Raw genomic sequence first — 20,613 nt, forward strand, 5'->3', positions numbered from 1 at the left:
GTAACAGTGAAGATGGAATGAATAGAAATAATACAGGTGGAAGAGTTTAAGCACCTGGGTCGACTATCTGCAGAAATGGACACTGCAGGGGAGAGGTGAAGAAGCGAGTGCCAGGGGTGATTTGTGACAGGGTGGCAGCAAGAGTGGAAGGGAAGGTCTACAACAGGGGTGGGCAATTCCAGGCCTCGAGGGCCGGTGTCCTGCAGGTTTTAGATCTCACCTTGGGTCAACACACCTGAATCACATGAGTAGTTCGTTACCAGGCCTCTGGAGAACTGCAGGAGCTAATTTAGCCATTTAAATCGGCTGTGTTGGTTCAAGGACACATCTAAAACCTGCAGGGACACCGGCCCTCGAGGCCTGGAGTTGCCCACCCCTGGTCTACAAGATGCTAGTGAGACCTGATGTATGGTCTGGAGATGGTGGCACTGAGAAAAATACAGGAGGCTGAGCTGGAGGAGGCGGAGCTTAAGAGGGTCAGATTTTCATTTGGGAGTTACCAGGATGGACAAGATTAGAAATGAGCAGTTTGGAGACAAAGTTAGACAAGTTTGACATGGTGCAGAGGAGGGATAGGGGATATACTGTACAAATGATGTTATATATGGAGCCACCAGGCAGGAGGAAAAGAGGGAAACCACACAAAAGATGAAGTATTGTCACAATCATGCAAGATGGAGTCACTTAAGTACAGAGTAAAGATCATTTCTGAATCTAATTTCAATCCAAATTTAAAAAAAAAAAAAAAATAGAGGCAATAAAATGTGGGCTTAGGAGACTTTGGTTATTTCTGTCCCCTTGTCATGACATGTGTCCATGTTAAACACATGAGCAGGAACAGTGACCTTGTTGAGTAACAGCAATAAAACCCATTTATTACTCTTTACAGCATGAATGCTGAGCACACGTACGGTATCAATCCAGGAGCCGAGTAAGCTGTACACAGTGAGGAAAAGCCGCTCTACACCAGGAATTCTTCCTCATGTCCTGACAGAAAAATGCTTCATTTGGAGGTGAAAATTAAGTATTTTAGTTGAAGGGTAAACAATAAGCTGCTGATGGCGTCACCGCTTGGCTTGGTGTGGCTGGTGTTAGCCTTCACTTTGGTATTCAAGCCAGTGGCTGCCAACACCTGTTCGAACCAGGATTTTTCCTGCTCTCACGGATTATGCGTGTCTGAGGACTGTGTGTGTGACTTCACCGACGACTGTGGAGACAGCAGCGATGAAAACAATTGTGAGTAAAATGTGAAAATGGACACACAGTATAGAAAAATCCGAGAGTAAAAATCTATTATCCACGATCTGGTTTCAGTTCATAGAGTTTGTAAATTTGCTTGTGAATCAAACATTTTCTCTTTATATTAAATGCAGTGGAGAACAACTTATCCTCATCCTTTTTCATCTTTGAGAGCGAACTTATCACACATTTACTTTTCTTTTCTCTCCCTGAGAACTCCTGTCGCTTTAAGCTGCACAAAGTGTGTAACAAAATGCACCGAAACAGAAACAGTTTGTGTGTTTACTGATATTTGTTGAGCAGTTCGAAGCATTGTGTTTGAAATGACCTGAAAATATTACTCCTTTTATGCTCACTCCTCTTCAGTATGGCTAAGCTAGATGCTGAAGTACTGCAACCACAACACATTAACATGTGCACCTTGAATGGTGGATTCACCAATATGATTGCCTTTTATGTTATTGAGCCTTCCATTTAGCTTCACATCAGTTTGATGTCTGTTGTCTGGGAGGTGCACAGTGATGTGAAGTAATCAACAATGCCCCTCAGATGTCTTAAGCCTAAAGTAACAAACCTATTTTAAAGATGTTAGGAGTAGAAAGTACAGTTATTTGGACATTGCACAAAAGACGTAGAGAAGAGGCGGAGTGGGTGGAGACTAGTGTCTGGGGTGATTTGTGATTGAAAGATAGCAGCAAGAGTGGAAGGAAAGGTTAGCGGCAGTGAGACCTGATGTGACGTGTGGTTTGGAGGGCTGACAAAAAGACAGGAGGCTCAGCTGAAGATTTTAAGATTCTGATTTAGAGTGAGAGCAGACGAGATTAGATATGAGTACATCAGAGCGACAGATCAGGTCGAGCAGTTTGGAGGCAAGGTTAGAGAAGCAAGGCTGGTTTGAGATGGTGTAGACATGTGCTGATATGTTGACGATGAAGCTGACAGGCAGGAGGAGAAGAGGAAGACCACAGAGAGGATTCACAAATGTAATTAAGGAGGACATGGAGGCAAAGATATTTGTAATAAATATATGCACTTCATTACTTTCCACCTCTATGTGTCATCATGACGTGTCACTCTGAACTATCAGGCTTATATCCAACTGAACAAAATAATGGGACTAAAAGAATAAACAACTGTCTTAAAGTGCATTTTCTAAAATAATATTTTTTCTTCCTTAACCATTAAGAACTATTATCTTTGGTCATTTATTGTTCATTTATTGTGTACTGTAGTTACAAAACTTTTTTTTGATCATTAATCTTACTAGCGCTTTAGGAGTAAGCCTTGTTCTAAAAATCTGTAGCTTTAGGGCTGGTCTCTAAAATCCAGATCAGTAGAATAAAACAAATAGAAGTTTAATCTAATTGAAAGCTTTACTGAGTACATTTTTATGATGGATATAAAATTTTGTCGACAAGGATCTATAAATGGGCAGTGATTGTTGTATGGTTGCTAATCTTGCCTGATACCTTTGAAAATACGCCACGGCACTTCTGAATTATAAACTGCGGTTTACACTTGAATCTATAATGATGTGAACTACATCAGAGGCTTAACAACAAAAGAGCAGAAGTGAAATATCTGTGTTACCATTTTCTGCTGCAGGTTCAATGTATGAGAGGTGTGACTTTGAGGAGGGTTTCTGTGACCTGATCCAAAGCTCAGAAATGAGGGCTCAGTGGTCCAGAACAACTGAGGTCGCTGGACTCAAACATGACCACACAAACAACAAATCAGGTTGGAGCAGCTGTCATTTCTAAATGATAACAACACCTATTATGAAAGTTTTCCTTTAAATTTTCCTCCTCTCTCCCTTCAGCACATTTTCTGTCCCTGTTACCCGTCAGAGGAAACAAAACCACAGCAGACCTGAAAAGTCCAGTCCTCCCACCCAGCCACACCTGCCAGGTAACAGAATCTACAGTAAACCACAGCCTCCACCAATGTGACCTCACCTGATCACCTTCTTTTCATTTCTGCTTGTCAGATGAGTTTCTATTATTATTTTGGAGCAACTCACGGAGATCTTCAGGTCCTGGTTCAAACTCATCCAGCAGGTCGGAGCACAGCAGTGTGGAAACCCTCAACTCAACTACAGAAGGATACGTGGCTGCGGGAAATCCTTCGCTTTTCCAGGAATGACAGTTTTCAGGTCTGTAACAGTGTAATTACTGTCTAATACTAACAGCGTGTCCCATATCAGATCATGGTGTCACAAATGGTCTCAGTTATATTAGTATTTAATTTCTAATTCATACATATTAAACCATTCTTTAAAATACCCCCGACTCCAGCTTGTTAGCGTTTAATCAAATGTATTATTACCTTAGGCACCAGCAGTGCTACTTCTCTTAGCTTTCTGATATTATACAGTAGTCTTTGTGCAGTATTTGAAAAAGCTCTTTTTTTATTGTAGTTTTAATATTTTAAAGTAAGAGCCCATAGCAAATGTGCTAAATTGCACTGTGGCTTTCGTATTGTAGCTCAGTATCACTGTAGTGCATTAGCTGTGTCTCGTACTCTGCACTGCTCCTGAGTAGAATTTACAAAAGGAAAAAGTCAGAATGCAGCTCATTCGAGCCCACAACAAAAATGAATGAGGAGCAAAACCCGAGAGCAGATTTTGGAGGCACAAGAAAAGAAAAATATATCCATTAGATGCTTGGATCCTTTTCCTGTGAGCTGCACGTTGACTGATGAATGAAAACAGGGTCTATAACATATAATTTATTGTCTTTTTAACTTGACAATCTACCTACTGTCTTTAATTTAAACAATATAATCTTAAAGCTGCTCTTATCATTGTTTCCTTAAATAACATTTAAGAGAATCATCAGATGATTGCATTTTCCCTCAACTTTGTGCATCCCCTTGCTTTGGCTTTGCAGCCAAACATCTTTTGCTTCCTTGATTCACTATCTTTTTTATCTGAGTCATTTTTCAGCCACAGCAGACAGGTGTTTTTAAAAACGACCCCAGCAGCACACAAACAAAATTAGCAACATAAGGGATGGTGCATTTAGCGGTTAAGGAGTCAAACATTTACACCAGAGCTCGGGATGTTCTTGTGGAAAGCACACCTTTTTGATTGTGAGCGCTGATGCCATCAAGTTCCCATTAAGCCCTGCAACTAGACCTAATTTGATAAAGTGAAGTATTCTGCCTGGGAACATATAAACTAAAATAATTTGTGTCTAGCAGCCATATTGTGGCCTGGGGCCCCTCCAACAGAGAAAGCCAGATAATTAGCTAATCGCTCAGGACCTGCCCTGGTTGATATTCTACTTATTCTACTTTAGAGGCGCTAACAGCTGACCACATAAATGAGCTCTCAGGCTTAGGCTCTTTCTGGCTTTTGCCGGTGCTGCCTCATCAGGAGCTGGTGGAGAAAACATCTGAACTATATGGAGGTCATCCCAATAAATGGTCAAAAGTCATGCTTGTCATGACGTTGGGCCTACATCATAACCTCTTGATGTTTTACTATAATCTGGTTCAAAGGCTTTCACAGGTTTAGTAGGTGTTATGGTATACAGTGTTATTAATGCAGTGTAGGGTTTATTGTAACTAGCGAAGTCGTCACAGAAGAAGTAAGCGTCACGACAGGAGCTTTTTATATCCACTGCGAGGGTAGTGACCTACTCTTCAGAGGCCATCTGGAGTCCTGGGAAGCCTGCTGTTGTGTCCTTCCAGTGTCCTGAGACAATGTCAGTGTGTCACCGTCCCCTCTTCTCTGCCTTCACCATCTGTCACCCAGGAGTGCCCGCTCAGTTTTGTGATGTAGCCGACCAGTAGCAGCGGGAGTAAAGAGAGGCCACCTCTCTGCTAACATTCACTTTCCCCTCCATTAATCCACTTCCTGTTTCCAAGGTAGTTTGGTTAATTGGGTTTTCATTTGCCGTGATTTCAGTTTCAGTCAGTTTGCTTTATGGGCTGCACCTTGAGGTTAGATTTGCTCTTTAATTGTCTAGCGGAAGAACTTTTCATTTGGTCAGCTTGAATCTTGTAAGATCAACAAAAAATATATCACCCATATAAAATTTTTTTCCAGAAGCTGGAGGATGAAAATCTAATCTGCGATATGATTAAGGGTGTTTTGTTGTGCTGCTTCTACTCACAATAACGACATGACTCTGTGGATAAAAATACCCAAGATTTTAAGAAAGCGGGGGCACACTGTCTGGATCAGATAAACACTCCGGCTCAGCTGTGAAATCCTAAATAAACAGTTATGTAAACTCATTGCTGTAGATTATATTACCCTTGTGACCTCAATTTTCACTTGTGGAGGTAAAAGAAAAACCATCTGAGATGTGTGACTGATGGAAATTCTATTTTTCTGAGCAGTCTTGATGACGCAATCTACTGTTTGCTGAGATCAGTCATAAATGACAGGCTGTAAAACTGCACCGGTGCAGATAAACGCTGCTCTGTGGACTTTGATCAGCGTGTCTATGATATTATTCTGATAGCACTCTGACTAAGGCTTCATTTACACTGCAAATCTGTGAGCTTGATTCTGATCATTTGATCAGATCTAATTTATTTGTAATAGTTGTAGTTTTGATATATATTTTTACTTTATTAGATTTCAGTGTGAACCAGTTAAGGTCCTAAATTGACCAAAACAACAACACATTACTGTTTTAATGTGTTGTAATGTTCAGTAGGGTGCACAGAGCATTTCTTCCTATTCATCTAGGAAAAGGGATAATAGGTGTAGTTATTTAGTCAAATATATGTAAACAGACATGGATTTACAATATATATGGCAAAAACAGACTTTTTTGCAATACTAATGAGCTGAAAAGTCGATATTTAGCGTGACCACCTTTATTTTACAGTACAGCGTGAACTCTTAGGCAGCTTTCTTGTAATTTCTTTAAGTCTTCAGGAATAGTTCTCCAGGTTTCTTGAAGGACATTTAAAGCTGTTCTTTGAATGTTTCTGCCTTTTGTTCTGTTCTCTGTCAAGATGATTCCACACTGCTTTAATAATATTGTGGTCCGAGCTCTGGGGAGGCCTATCCATGACTGATACTGCTCCTCTGTGCTTTTTTCTATCCAAATATGCATCAGCAGGAGTTTTCTGGGTCATCGTCAGGCTGAAAAATGAACCTGTTGTCAATCAGACTCTTTCCAGATGAATTGTTAACAATTCCATCAAACTGGACATGATCCCGACACCAATGGCTGAAATGCAGCGCCAAACCATGACCGAGCCTCCACTGTGTCTAAAAGGCTGTGGACACTCACTGTTGTATCTCTTTCCTGACCTCCTCTGTACACATTGACAACAATCTGAGCCAAAATTCTGGATTCATTATTTCATGCTGTTCACTTTTATACCAAGCCTTGTGTAATTTGGCTGACATTAGCCTTTTTTCCCTGTCTCCCATCCTTAAGAAGGGCTTCTTCAAAGGCTCCCGTCCACTGAGACCATTTCTGATGAGACTTCAGTGAACAGTAGACGGATTTATTAAAGGGACAGGTGTCTCCTTCAGGTCATGTGTCAGGTCTTTGCTAGATTTCTTTTTTCTTCTTCCTTTTTTTCCTTCATCTATCCACCTATTTTTGTTGTTGCTTCTTTTTTGTATTTTATTCCCATACTTGTTACAACCTGTTGTAATAAATTTAGAAACAAGTATTTAAACAGAAATCAGGAATAATCAGTGAGAACAAATATGAAAACTGAATGGGTATATGAATATTAACAGTAATAACGATTACGATTTTTAAGACATTAATAATATTAGGCTTGCTCAAATTCGAAATAATTTAATAGGAACTGAATGGATCCTGACATTTTTAAGAAAGACAGGCACTACAAAACCCACAAACGTTAGGATCAGCTAATATAACAGCATTCTGCAAAAACAAGGTTTAATAAAGCTTCACGGTCCAACATGCTCATGTAGGCTCTGTTTGTGTAGCAGAGCTGCAGCAGCCTGTTCCATTGATAAGAAGCCCATAAAGTGTTATTTATAAGTTAATATTCAGTAGAAGCCAATACATTTGTGAGAGGATTAGAAAGAGGGTGAGGATTAAAAGAGCTAACGGTTGAATTAGGCTTTTTGAAGCACAAATGTTCTGTATGTATGCCGATACAGAGCTGGAATTATGAGTGGTGGGACTGTGACAATAACTATTAAATTGAAAAAGACTTTATCCCAAATATTAGAATGCTAAGGGACATTTTTATATCTGTCGATGACTCTAAACCACAGGTGTCGAACTCCAGGCCTCGAGGGCCGGTGTCTTGCAGGTTTTAGATGTGTCCTTGATCCAACACAGCTGATTTAAATGGCTAAATGACCTCCTCAACATGTCTTGAAGTTCTCCAGAAGCCTGGTAATGAGCTAATCATTTGATTTAGGTGTGTTGACCCAGGGCGAGATCTAAAGCCTGCAGGGCACCGGCCCTCGAGGCCTGGAGTTCAACACCCCTGCTCTAAACAAAGCTCCTTTCACATTGAATAAATAAATGAGAACTGTATCTGGTTATCTGTCATTTAAGAAATAAAATAAAATACAAATGAAGTCACATATGATATAAAATCACTGGCCATTTCATTAGGTACACTATGAATGTCGATCTGTGGGATCAGCACTCTTGTACAGGAAGTCTGGAGCAGCTCTCTGTTTAAAAAGTCCTAATCTCTGATACTACACGTCTTCCCCAGCAGGCAGTGCAGAGCTTAGATGGAGCCAATGACTCAGGAGACTCAATGCATTCAAGCTGCCTCTCTCCTCCGTGTGTCTACCCCACATATCTCCATGGTCCCCTTGTCCCTGAGTAGCCTTGGGAGTCAAAATAAATTCTATGGCCACACCTGTTAATGGCAGCTCCCCTCTAGATCAGCGCAGTGACTTGGAAAACTAAACTCCAGGAGTCTGTTGCATGAGGCTGGAGTGAGCTGTAATATATGCATTATACTAATGCAGATTAATACTCAGGTTTTTACCTTTACTGTTTCACAAAGGGTTAAAAAGCAAGGAGCAAAGCAAAAGCAGAATTAAAAAAAGAATAAAATCACTTGAATTATACTTGTTTAATTAACCTATTCTGAGCTAATGCTGACTTTGTTCTCATCTTTGATAAACGAGTTGAAAAGAGAATGACTACACCTCGACCACGATGCACGCATCTCTGATCCGTGTTGATACTAATAGTCCAACAGGACAGCAGCAGCCCTTGGAAATTCAATCCCCCAGGAATACAGTGGAAATCCAAACTCTCTTGAATGTGTAATCTAAGATAGTAAAACTGAGCAGAGAAAAAAACAAAAAATACAAAAATAATTTGCACGTTCACAGTTTGGGCAGCAGTTCATCGCTCTAGAGTCTCTGCTGGAATTTCTTAGATCCAATCTTCTGAACTGCTCATCTCACAGAAGACAAAGGGAAGAACCATTTATTTCTGCACAACACTTTAGTACCTGGTCATCCTTTCTCCCCCTTCTCCTTCTAGTCATTACATCTTCTGAGATTACATCTGACCCCACACATGAAGACATCCAGTTACCTTTGTTTGGCGTCTAATCACACGATCTCCAGCCACACTATATCGTCCTCTTATTATTTGACTTTTCCACATATATGATTTAAAGTTTAAAAAACTTTAAAGTCACTTCATTACATTTTTTTTTCTATGTTATTCTTAACATAAATTTATAATTACCCTGTTTTTACATCCATTTTAATATAATTTCTTGTAAATTCTAATACAGAGGAGTACTTTTTCCTCACTTTTTCTCCTCAAAGCTCTGTTTGCCATTCACAATTTACACACACACACACACACACACACACACACACACACACACACACACACACACACACAGTGAGAGGCCTGCTATTATTATATTACTATTATTTGTTATATCGATTAAACTTAAACCTGATTATAATCTGATCAGTATCAAGCAGTTAAGCTTCATTAACTGTCAGAAAAATCTTATGAGTTATAGTTCGGTGTTCAACAATTACGACACTTAATACCATTTCTCTTACTCACAATCATGTATAATCATGGGTTAGTGACACATTTCTTATCTTTCACATGCCTGCAAACACACAGAGACACAAATCTAAACTGGATCATGTCTATTTGTCTATGCAAACAAAATCCAAACACTACAATAATTTTCATTACTCAAAGTGCGTTTTTCATACAGCATATTGATTAGATTTCTTTCGTGACTTTCATAACCAAGAATAAAGATGATTTACAATTAGCAAAAGCACATGTGGATAAACTCTTTTATAGCACTCTGTGTCATTTTTGACATAAAGTCTGGATGTTAAGACCTTTTACCCTCTCTCAGATGTAACTCATTGTCATGCCTGAACCACTGATACAACATAGGATGGATTAGTTCGTGCTGTTTACACCAAATTCTGACCCTACCATCTGTTGAACTTCAGCATGTCATCTTGATCAAGTCTACATGCATAAATTAATTGGGCTGCTGCCATGTGATTGGCTGTTAAAGAGTAATTATAGTGTACCTATAGAAGTGGCTGGTAAATGTATGAATCACAGATTTGGCCCATGTTTGCCGAAGAAAATCTAACTGGTTGGTTTGTTTATGGCTGTGCTTCTCAATAACAGACCCCTCTGGATTTGAATCAGCTTTATTTGTATTGCTTCAAAATCTCAGGTCACTTTAGATCACATCTAACTGAACTGCAGAGGTTACATCACATCAGCCTTAAACTGCACATTTATGCTGCCAGCAAGTAAATGTGAGCAAGTTAACACACCAAAATAGGAAGATTAAGCTCATATAAGTTATATTATGAACAACTTCTGTCAATCTTATTTGTGCCTCATTTCTTTCTTGGTGATTTTGTTCTTCTCTGGTTTTCATTGTCCTTTCTTCCCACTAGTTTCCCACTAACATGTGAATAAGCTCACAGCTTTAGCTTGGAGCAAGAGCTATAGGCTTACACATGTCTAAGCACAGTAAACACCACATTCACAGATGCTCTACACATACTATATGCATGCATGACCACCAAAGCAAACCAATGGTGTAAATTAAAAGTGGTGGCTGAGTACTCTTTTATCAATTCTTTCTTTCTTTATCTACCAGGTGGTGATTCGAGGAGAACTTTCAGCTGACAGCGAGGCCTCTGAGGTCCTGGCCATCGATGACTTATCCTTCAGCCCCGGCTGCGGGGCTGTGTCTGGTACTGGTACCATTAATAACATCGCACCACACAGACAGCACAAGTTCACACCCTGATGTTTTGAAATATCGCCGCACATAAACAGACCCCCACAAACTTGTTTTGAATACCGATACCAGGGAGGTAGGGTGCTAAAACACCTGGGATGGCATTCATAACAGAATAACTGCATCGTTAAAATAGTGCTTAGTGCATGTTTTGCTCTGAATATGGAGCGTTTTTTGTGTGTGTTGGCTTATTTGTGTCGGCTGTAACGTGCCGCCTGCAGCTCCGTGATGAATTTGATGCGGTTCAATATCTTGACCGGGAGCGTTCAATAAAGCACTGTCCAGTTGGCATTTTGGACATAATCTGAACATGTTGCTTTCACATTATTTTATACAGTTGCGAGCCCAAAGCATAGCATCACCACAGCCTGTTCATGTTCTCTCATCATGAAATAAACAGCAGTTGAACTTTTTTATTGACTACAACCTTGAGCTTATTTTCACCACAAACTGAATAACAACAGGTCCTTATGATGGGACTTTGGTGTAGAAGGATGCAGAGCAGGGCAGCTCGGCTCGTTTGTGATGAATGTGAATAACCTTTAAAAAATTAACTCATAGAGGTTGTAGCAAAATTGTATGTTAAGGAAGAGAGCCTTCCTAACTAGGCTTCATTTCTGTGACTAAAACTTTCAAAAATGTACATTTTTCATGTAAACATTAAATCTAGTTGCAATCTGTATGTGGAGAGTCGCTCTTGGCATTTTCAGCTCATTGTTTTTGGTCAATCCCAGTAGACTTATTTATTACCTACCCGGCACCAGAGCGGCAGCTAATGAGACATTATTTTCTTCAGGAGATGGTGAAGATCTAAACTGTGCACAGGGGAGGAGTGAATGCTGGTGCTGTATAAACAGGCAACTGTTTTCAACATGCTTTCTATATAATATTAAAGTTGTCAGTTTTTTGTTTACAGCCTTTTATCTTTCTTTCTTTTTTTGCTGCTCCCAAATGGGGAAAAAGTGGCAAAGAGTATTTAATAAATGCAAAAGATCTTGTCATTGCGTATTCTTAAGAGTGTGGTGAAGCATCACCAAGCCTAGTTTGGCATGTCTAAGTAGACGAGACAGTTCAGTGTCACCTTGGCTCATGGTCCCTTTGCTTCCATCTGTCTTCTGCACTCACAGTGGATTTATTAAAAGCTCCAGACTTCAAAAGAGGACTGTTAGTGTCCCTTTAATCACATAAAAACCAATAAACCAAATGCTAAATAGTGCATAACAGACAGCTCATTAGTCAAATTTTAAACTCAAATCAACTTAATACTTTTTTCTTTTACAGTCAAAACTCTGCTAACACTACCTGAGCTGCACATATACGATATAAGACACTGTTTTGAAAAGTGTCCGACATCTAATCATGCCAACCACAAGGATTTTTATACATCCTTTATTATTCATCCTGTCTCATCTATGGCCGATTTATTTGTTAGACTCAGTACTGGCGGCTTCACATGATCAAAATATAACCAATATATCTGAGCTGTGATCGAGTGCATGTGGCTTTGGAACTAAGTTGCTGTAACTGTTTACCACGTTGTGTTGCAATCATTATTTTTCATTTATGTTCTGCACAGGAGTTCATTTTATAGTTCTCAAACTGAGTGCACAAGTTTGCAGACAGAAAACTATTTTCAGGCAAACCTTTTTAAATGATATAATATTCAGTTATGCTTGTGGTGGGTGATGTACAGAGTTAACATCATGACTTGGACCTCTGGTTAAGTTCAGGCAACAAAGCCGCTTGGTGAAGCTTTGCAGTTATACATTAAATGTTAAAAGACCAGTTCTGAAAACACCAGTTTTGGTTAACCCTTTAATGCCTAGCCTATCATATTTCACACATTTGATACAAAAAAGAAGCCCAGTACAGCAAATATGATACAACTTACAACTCATATATCCAAATTATTATTTAATTAACTAAAAAAAAAAAAAACAGTTGGAGGGTTTAATAAATTCTTCAGTTTCAAAAGTTTGAATTAATTTCTTACAATTATTTCATGGTTCACATTTTAAAGGGTTGAGCTTTGCTCTAGTTTTGAGTTAAATATTAATAGACCGATCTTTTCTTTAAAAAAAAAAATAGTGCTCAAATATTCTCATAATTTTTGTGCAACTTCAAACAATATTTTTATAATTTACCCATTTATTTGAGAGAAAAGTATCCACATAGGTTTTATTTGCTATGAAGCCTCCATCCATCCATCCATCCATCTATCCATCCATCACAAGGGCAGCAGCCTAAGCAGAGAAGCCCAGACCTCCCACTCATCCAGGGGAACACTGTGGTGTCTCCAGGCTACCCGCGAGATGTATCTTGGGTCTATCCCAGGGCCTCTTCCCAGTATGGCATGCTTGGATCACCTCATTCGGCTCCTTTTAAGTGTAGGAGTATCAGCTCTACTCTGAGTCACTCCTGAATTACTGAGCTCCTCATCCTATCTCTAAGCGAGACAGTCTCATTCTTCTTATTGCAAATTAGTTGAACATTAAAGCAATCTGTAAGCAGCTGTTATGTGCCATTTAGAGTGTGGACACACACTGGACTGGCAGGCATAATAACAGAAGAAACTGCTGCTGAGTGATTTTCCAAATTGAATTCAACAAAAAGACAATCCAAAAGAAAAAAATTACACCAGCAGGAAACGCAAGCTCTGGAAACAGCAGGGAGTGATAAACAGAAAGACAGCACACATACTGACCACCCCCAGTTCTCATTTCCAGAAATGCCTATCCTTGATTCCTCTCCTTGCGTCTTACTCCATCTCACAAAGATACGAGCAGATGAGGCGAGGGAGAGACACGAGGAAAGAGAAAGACAGCGGGCATTTAACAAAATGAGACATCCTCGCCTGTGAGCCTCGTTTTAAAGCGATGCCAATTAAATTTGATGCAACTGCATCAAATATTCCTGCATTTCATGATTTCTGATGCAACAGTGCTCGCGACATGATTTATATTTAGGATCGCAACGCGGCTTAATGTGAAGTGATGCCATACGCTTTCTAAAGTTACAAACAGAAGCAATGCAGACCAGAAAGTTGGATCATCTTAAAGTAAAATCACTTCAGCAAATGATTCACCTGTGCATCCTCATTTATTTACAGCAAGCCTCATTTCTCCTCTGTCCTCCTTCAGTGACCACTGAGACGGATTTTCAGGACACAGGCAGGAGGACAAAGGACAAAGGAGACAAGGACACATAAGCAGTGAAATGAGAAAAGTCGCAGAACTCTGGAAGCAGCGAGTAGTGACAAACTGATGCAGACAGTGGGAGAGATAAGACTGACAGGGCTGACTGGACACAGGTGAAAACAAATTAGGGTGGGGCAACAAATCAGAAAAGTGGGAATCAAGACAAGCACGGGAAGCAAAAACAAGTGGGACATGCAACGTATTTAATATTTTCAGAGTATGAAATACTTTTAAAATGCAGCCAAGAGAAAACATGAACTAAAATTCGTAACAAAACCTGACAGCTTTACCTCTTAATGCTGTATTAATCCAAATCCTTCTCAGTTTTAATCCTTTCGGCTGAGTTTATTCCTTATTTCTTTTCAAAGAGAGATACTAAAAACTCAATACAGCAGCAAAGCAGCCTTTAAAAGACTTCATTTCAGTAGCCAGCCAGAAGCCATTTACAAATTAGGCAATTTTTCAAATGTTTCCAATACTCCTAATAAGAGGAATGAAGCTGAGTTCATTTGAGTGATAAGGTCTGAGATGATATTGATTAAAATATCCAAACTACTCAACAGTTGTATCCAGTCTTCCATAACATAGCTAATGCACTCTATCTCTACACAGTTAAGTTCATCTTTATTAATAACTATGGTAGCAACTGTAACTCTTTATTAGCTCCTGACTATCAAAGAGCGTCTTGCCTGTGAATACTGCTTTCTCATCCAAATGTACTAATGTCGTGTTTTACTGGTCCTCATATAGGGAGGAGGGTGTCCTCTCCTCCTGCCTGCCCTCCCTTGTGGTTCGTGTGCGATGATGGGGAGTGTATCGAGGAGAGCAAAGTGTGTGACTTCACCCCGCATTGTTCCTCTGGAGAGGATGAAGCCAGCTGCCGTAAGGATCTTATTTCTGAGTTCACACATGAAAACAAACCAAATCGCACTGGTATGCTCGACTGAGCGACAGGCAGCATGAATTCCTGTTCATCCACTTTGAACCATATTATTACCTTAGTTAAATATGATTTATATTTTTTTAATTATCTGATACCACATTCACATTTTAAGCTTCCTATTTGTGGCGAACGAGTTTGTTTTTGTTTTTGCATGATACATTTCTTATTAAGTGAAAAAAAAAAAACACAAAAATTATAAATATTTTAGTTCAAATCACATTTACAGTACCAAATGTCTTTAGGCACTCATTTCTTTATATTTTGCTTCCAAGAAACCAGACTTTCTCTTGAGCAACAGCTCTTCAGGCTTTCTGAAGGTCTCAGAGTTTTTCTCACTCTTATTCGTTTGTAGTCAAGTTCTTATACTTGAACATTTTCTGGGGAGTTTTAAAAAAAACTTGTTAAGCCACTTAACACAGACCTATGAATTATTCAGTTTTTCAATTTTTCATTACCAAAGGCACCTAACTCATAGGAGGAACTAGTATTGTGTCTGCACATAACAGACTACTTAGCAAAGAACCAATTTTAAACTGCTTCTTTGGTCATTTTTGACCAGGACATGTCCTTCAACGCACATATTAAACAAATATGTAAGACTGCGTTCTTCCATTTGCGCAACATCTCTAAAATTAGAAATATGCTGTCTCAGAGTGACGCTGAAAAACTAGTTCATGCATTTATTACTTCCAGGCTGGACTACTGTAATTCATTATTATCAGGATGTCCAAAACACTCACTGAAAAGCCTTCAGCTAATCCAAAATGCTGCAGCAAGAGTCCTGACAGGGACTAGAAAGAGAGAGCATATTTCTCCTGTTTTGGCTTCCCTTCATTGGCTTCCTGTTAAATCCAGAATTGAATTCAAAATCCTGCTCCTCACATACAAGGTCTTAAATAATCAGGCCCCATCTTATCTTAATGACCTTGTAGTACCATATCACCCTATTAGAGCACTTCGCTCTCGCTCTGCAGGCCTACTTGTTGTTCCCAGAGTATTTAAAAGTAGAATGGGAGGGAGAGCCTTCAGTTTTCAGGCCCCTCTTCTGTGGAACCAGCTTCCAGTTTGGATTCGGGAGACAGACACTATCTCTACTTTTAAGATTAGGCTTCAAACTTTCCTTTTTGCTAAAGCATATAGTTAGGGCTGGACCAGGTGACCCTGAATCCTCCCTTAGTTATGCTGCAATAGACATAGGCTGCCGGGGGATTCCCATGATGCATTGAGTTTTTCCTTTCCAGTCACCTTTCTCACTCACTATGTATTAATAGACCTCTCTGCATTGAATCATATCTGTTATTAACCTCTGTCTCTCTTCCACAGCATGTCTTTTATCCTGTCTTCCTTCTCTCACCCCAACCGGTCGCAGCAGATGGCCGCCCCTCCCTGAGCCTGGTTCTGCTGGAGGTTTCTTCCTGTTAAAAGGGAGTTTTTCCTTCCCACTGTCGCCAAAGTGCTTGCTCATAGGGGGTCATATGATTGTTGGGTTTTTCTCTGTATCTGTGAAGCGTCTTGAGGCGACTTTTGTTGTGATTTGGCGCTATATAAATAAAATTGAATTGAATTGAATTGAATTGGTCACTTTGCTATTAGCAGTCTGTTACAAAAACAGATAATTTGTTCCCGTAAAAAAATTCCAAAGATAACACAGTTTGAAAAGGATAAAAAAATAAATAAAAAAGGATTTTTGCAACTTTTGGTGTTTCCCAACAAAATATTAGCTGAAAAATCTGTGCAGCGTCTCCTAAAAAATTTGAGAAAACTGGACAAGTGAAGGACAAAAGAAGAAGTCGATCCAGCAACAATCCAGAAATAGTTTTAGTGGATTGTTGGCTGTGAAGAAGCAACTCTTAAGGTAGCAAAATAAGGAAAATCAATCTTTTTCAGTTCAAATCATCACAGTGAGTGTCAACAACAGGGTGGATTTATGAAAGAAGAAAACTACCCTCAGATTTGGATGCAACATGCAGTAGCACACGGGAAGCATTTGATCGACAGCGGCTGAAATTTTCATCGTAACAATGATCCCTGATCCACTGGCAATGCAGTCAAAGCATACCTGGACAGAAAACACACAATAGCACACCATTAATCATGGATTGGCCTCTCCAGACCGCAACATTATTAAAGCAGTGTGAGATCATCTTGACAGAGAAGAGAATAAAAAAGCAGCTGTGTGTTTGCACATTTCACCACCAACAGCCAACAGCAGACCTACAGTAGAAACTAGATGCCAGAGTCAATACAAGAAAACAGACGGAGAAAACAGATTGGAAATGGTTCATAAGAAATACAAAGAGAACCTGGCAACTGAGTGGTGAAACAGCAGGGATATATGGGAAGACTTATTGGTGGCAGGTGGTTCACAAAACAGGTGGAGGGAAAAAAAGGAGGAGAAGTAAAACTGAAATTCATCAAAACTTCTCGTTTTAAATTGTGGCCTCCAGTTTTCCTATTGTAAGTTTAATCTTTGGGAAATCATCCTGTTTAATGTAGAAGCTTTTTTATAAAAATTTAAATCCATTCAAATGATTAATCTACGTATTAAAAATCTTACTCTGCAGTAAAACTTGGGATTAAGTTTGTATTATTGACCTTTTACTCATAATTTGACAAAGCATGCTCATTTCAAGGCCCAGTAGAATCACTTGAACACTACAGTCTGATAAATCTTCTGGGAAACATCATGGGATGTGGCTGAAAATCATCTGTTAATGTTAATTTCACATCCAAGCCTCACCTTTATGTAACTTTGTCCTTTATGTCAATATATTTAGCCTCTGAGTGTGACTTTAAGAGTGATTCTTGTGGCTGGTACGAGCTTACCCTCGGCGATGGCTTTGACTGGGTCAGGGGCTCATCGATGGAGGTACCTCCAGACTACTATGGTCGCCCACCACCACTGGACCACTCCACGAACAGCACTGAAGGTAAGGGAAACAAACACACCACAAATCTGCTGTAGCAATACCACCATGTGAGACATGAAGCCAGTGAGAAGGAGAAGGGAAATGCGGTAAGCCGATAACGTGATTTCACTGGATTCTAGCCAGAAAAAAAGATAATATTATCCACTGATTAAATTGAGGTTTTGTGGAAGAAAATTCCCGCACTGTCTTTTGTGAGATAAGCACTTCATGGAGAAACGCTTTCTCAGCCGTCTGAATAATAGAAAGGAAATCGACATATGCTTGTACCCATTATGCATATTAACATTATTTACAGAAATAAACAAGACTCTGCAGAGGTCTATTCGAAGTTTATGTGGCACAACATGCAACTGTATTTTTATGCCTCGTCGCATCTTCTTCCCTGAGGAGAATTAAGTCTACAGGGATGGATTTTAAAAGCAGTCTTCTTGAAGTCGGACTCCACGCAGGCACCATCTGTTGTTGTTCTCACGTAGGCTGTGTGAAGATGCTGTGAAAAAACTGCTCTGTAAGGTGGCTGTGCAGACTCTAAACTGAAGCTTTGTGAAATAATGACACACATCCTGGTGGGAGCATCTGTTTGAGGATGTAGATGACTGTGACCGCTCAAAGACTTATCTCGGGTGTGACAATGCGCAGGTATGTGGTGTGTTCAAAGAGTGATTATTTGGCAGTGGGACACCTTATATGAGCCAAGAAAACATTTCAACTTCATCACACCACCGCCTCAAACTGTACAGCATTAGACAGCATGGTTTCACCAGCCTATTCAAGCTGTTTGTGCCTTTCTAGACTTTTTAAACATGAGAACCACCAACGCTTTGCTCTGCAAAGATAAACACTGCATCTCATACTCCAGTCTTCTATACTCTAAATATTTGTAATGTATTAGTAAGAAAGGAATCTGATTTATATTAGACTATGCAAAAGATGGACACCATTACATCAGCTATTAGTTATGAAAGTCCTGTTTATCAAGTCTCAAAGTGAGTCTTTTGGCCTTTATGTTGATGTTTTTCATGGTTTTCTTGGTTTCTTCCATATTTTGAAACCTAGTGCCCTCACATTTTGCTGTTTATCATGGGAAATCACCATAATTTGCATTACTTCAAACTTGAATAACTAATTCATGCATCCATCCATACATACAATTTCAGCCCATCTGTATCCACAACCTGGCAAGCCATACCTAATAATCCAGTTAAAGGTGTGTGTTTGAAACCAATGCTATGAAGTGCTTTTTTCATATTTTAATTTACTTAGAGAAGCATGGTAAATAACTTTTCTGTTATAATTTGTCATTAAAAATTGGAAACTTTTAGCTTCTCCCTCATTTCCCAATGGATCACCACAGCAGATGGATCCATGTTTGATTTGGCACAGATTTTACACCAGAAGTCTTTCCTGACACAACACTCCCATTAATCACACCAGGCATCACAGAAGCTTGTGATCTCTTCTCTTAAATAGGTAAAGAAAGATTTGTTGAGGGAATTTTACAGAAGTTTGTAGAAATGTTTAATCGATTTCATGAAGGAAAAACTATCCTTTTGTAAGATACTAATCCCAAGTTAAACGAGTGAGTGTGAGTGTGAGAGTAGAAAGAATTTGCTTGTATGAATTGAATAGTTGTGAATGTTTGAATGAGGTAAGTTGTATAAAGTGCTTTGAGTGCTCAGATAGAGTAGAAAGCTCTATATAAGAACCATTCCATTTACCAAACTAATCATCACAACACTTCGCAAAATGACGAGGACATTATCTGTTCAAATACTCAAAGGTCAGCTTCACTGTTCTGCAGCAGTTATTTTTAATCACCAAGGAGAGACTGTGACCATATTTCACAGTTAGTCTGGTCCAGAGTAAGTGACACTAATCTTTGACGTCCCACTTATTAAATATCTTCAAGCTCTTAATTACAGCAAAGATTGTTTTAACTTGTTGGCTGAAGCATATAAAACAGCACTGCTGTATTATTATAGCCACTATGTGGTTTTTTTGTTGCATCTCTGGTAAGAAAGAAAAGATAGAACCTGAACTAGAATCAAGTTAAAGAACTTTTCTATTCTGTGCCTACTTGCAGTTATCTTCCAGCTGAAAACTTCTTTTTTCTCAGCTTTGTTTTTTAAGCTGTATTATTATTATTATTATTATTGTGCTGTTTGCAGAACGGCATGATTTTATGATTTGTGTGAACGCTGCTGCACTGACCGTTTCTATATTTGGCTCCTGGCTGTTGGCCAGCAAGCCAACCTGTGTGATCCACAACATCTTGCTCTGTGCTGAAATTTAAAAAAGAAGATATATAATCTCTTTTACACTAGACATTGTATTTCACAGACATCCCAAAGGAAACACAGATAAAATAGACCCGTAAGGGAGCAAAAACAACAACAACAACGTGGGAAGATGTTTAACTAAAAGAACTTCCGTAAGAGTTTCTGGTCAGTGACTCACTGACTGTCTGGTGAAGCAAGTTGTTTACAGAACTTTAAAAAAAGTAGATGCTGAATAGTAATTGTCATTTCTCATTGCAGGTCACTTCATGTTTATATTCAAGAACAGCAGCAGTCTGTTTCCAAACGCTGCTCTCCGAGGACCGCGGTTCCAGCAATCGGCTGCTGCCTGCACCATGACCTTCTGGTTAGAGCCACACTACTTTAAAGCCAGCACATCACAACCAGTCTTCATTTCTTTGTCAAGCCCACAAAGTAGTTTGACAAGATTCATTGCTATGAAAACACGCTTTTCCACTTGCTGTCTCTCTGCTTTCTACTACTTGTTTGATCTCGTTCTTACCTCCACTCATCATTTTACCTGTCTAAGTTTTGCACTCTAAGCATATCTCATCTTTCACAATCACACACAATAAGAAGTATCTGAATCTGTCCTGTTCTGACAGTTTTATGGCCCCTGAAGGTTTATGTCTAATAACAGATTATAGTTTTTCCCTGAGTGATTGGAGAAGTTCTCCAGGCAGAAAGCAGGAGCTTTATAAATAGTCATTTTTTTTTACTTCAGTGTCCTCAGGTATTATGTCCATTGAGTATTTTCACTACAGTAT

The 20,613-nt window shown here is 39.3% G+C and overlaps 1 protein-coding gene across 2 annotated transcripts in view; it reads left to right on the forward strand.

Annotated features, from left to right (window-relative positions):
• Nucleotides 1-354: 354 nt before the first annotated feature.
• The window catches only part of malrd1 (MAM and LDL receptor class A domain containing 1), a 67,241-nt gene continuing 46,982 nt past the window's right edge, over nucleotides 355-20,613 (forward strand). Inside the window, exons 1-8 of one of the 2 annotated variants that reach the window (XM_040043788.1) lie at nucleotides 355-1,236; nucleotides 2,845-2,976; nucleotides 3,059-3,147; nucleotides 3,227-3,391; nucleotides 10,336-10,432; nucleotides 14,427-14,558; nucleotides 17,397-17,549; nucleotides 20,087-20,192. In XM_040043788.1, the coding sequence (XP_039899722.1) occupies nucleotides 1,059-1,236; nucleotides 2,845-2,976; nucleotides 3,059-3,147; nucleotides 3,227-3,391; nucleotides 10,336-10,432; nucleotides 14,427-14,558; nucleotides 17,397-17,549; nucleotides 20,087-20,192 (1,052 nt within the window). In that variant the 5' untranslated portion in view covers nucleotides 355-1,058. Of the gene's footprint in view, nucleotides 1,237-2,844; nucleotides 2,977-3,058; nucleotides 3,148-3,226; nucleotides 3,392-10,335; nucleotides 10,433-14,426; nucleotides 14,559-16,136; nucleotides 17,550-20,086; nucleotides 20,193-20,613 lie in introns of those variants that run through there. The other variant, XM_040043786.1, reaches the window with a different exon arrangement.

This window comes from Simochromis diagramma, unplaced genomic scaffold (assembly GCF_900408965.1).
Source record: "Simochromis diagramma unplaced genomic scaffold, fSimDia1.1 OVJJ01000602.1, whole genome shotgun sequence".
Lineage (NCBI taxonomy): Eukaryota > Metazoa > Chordata > Actinopteri > Cichliformes > Cichlidae > Simochromis > Simochromis diagramma.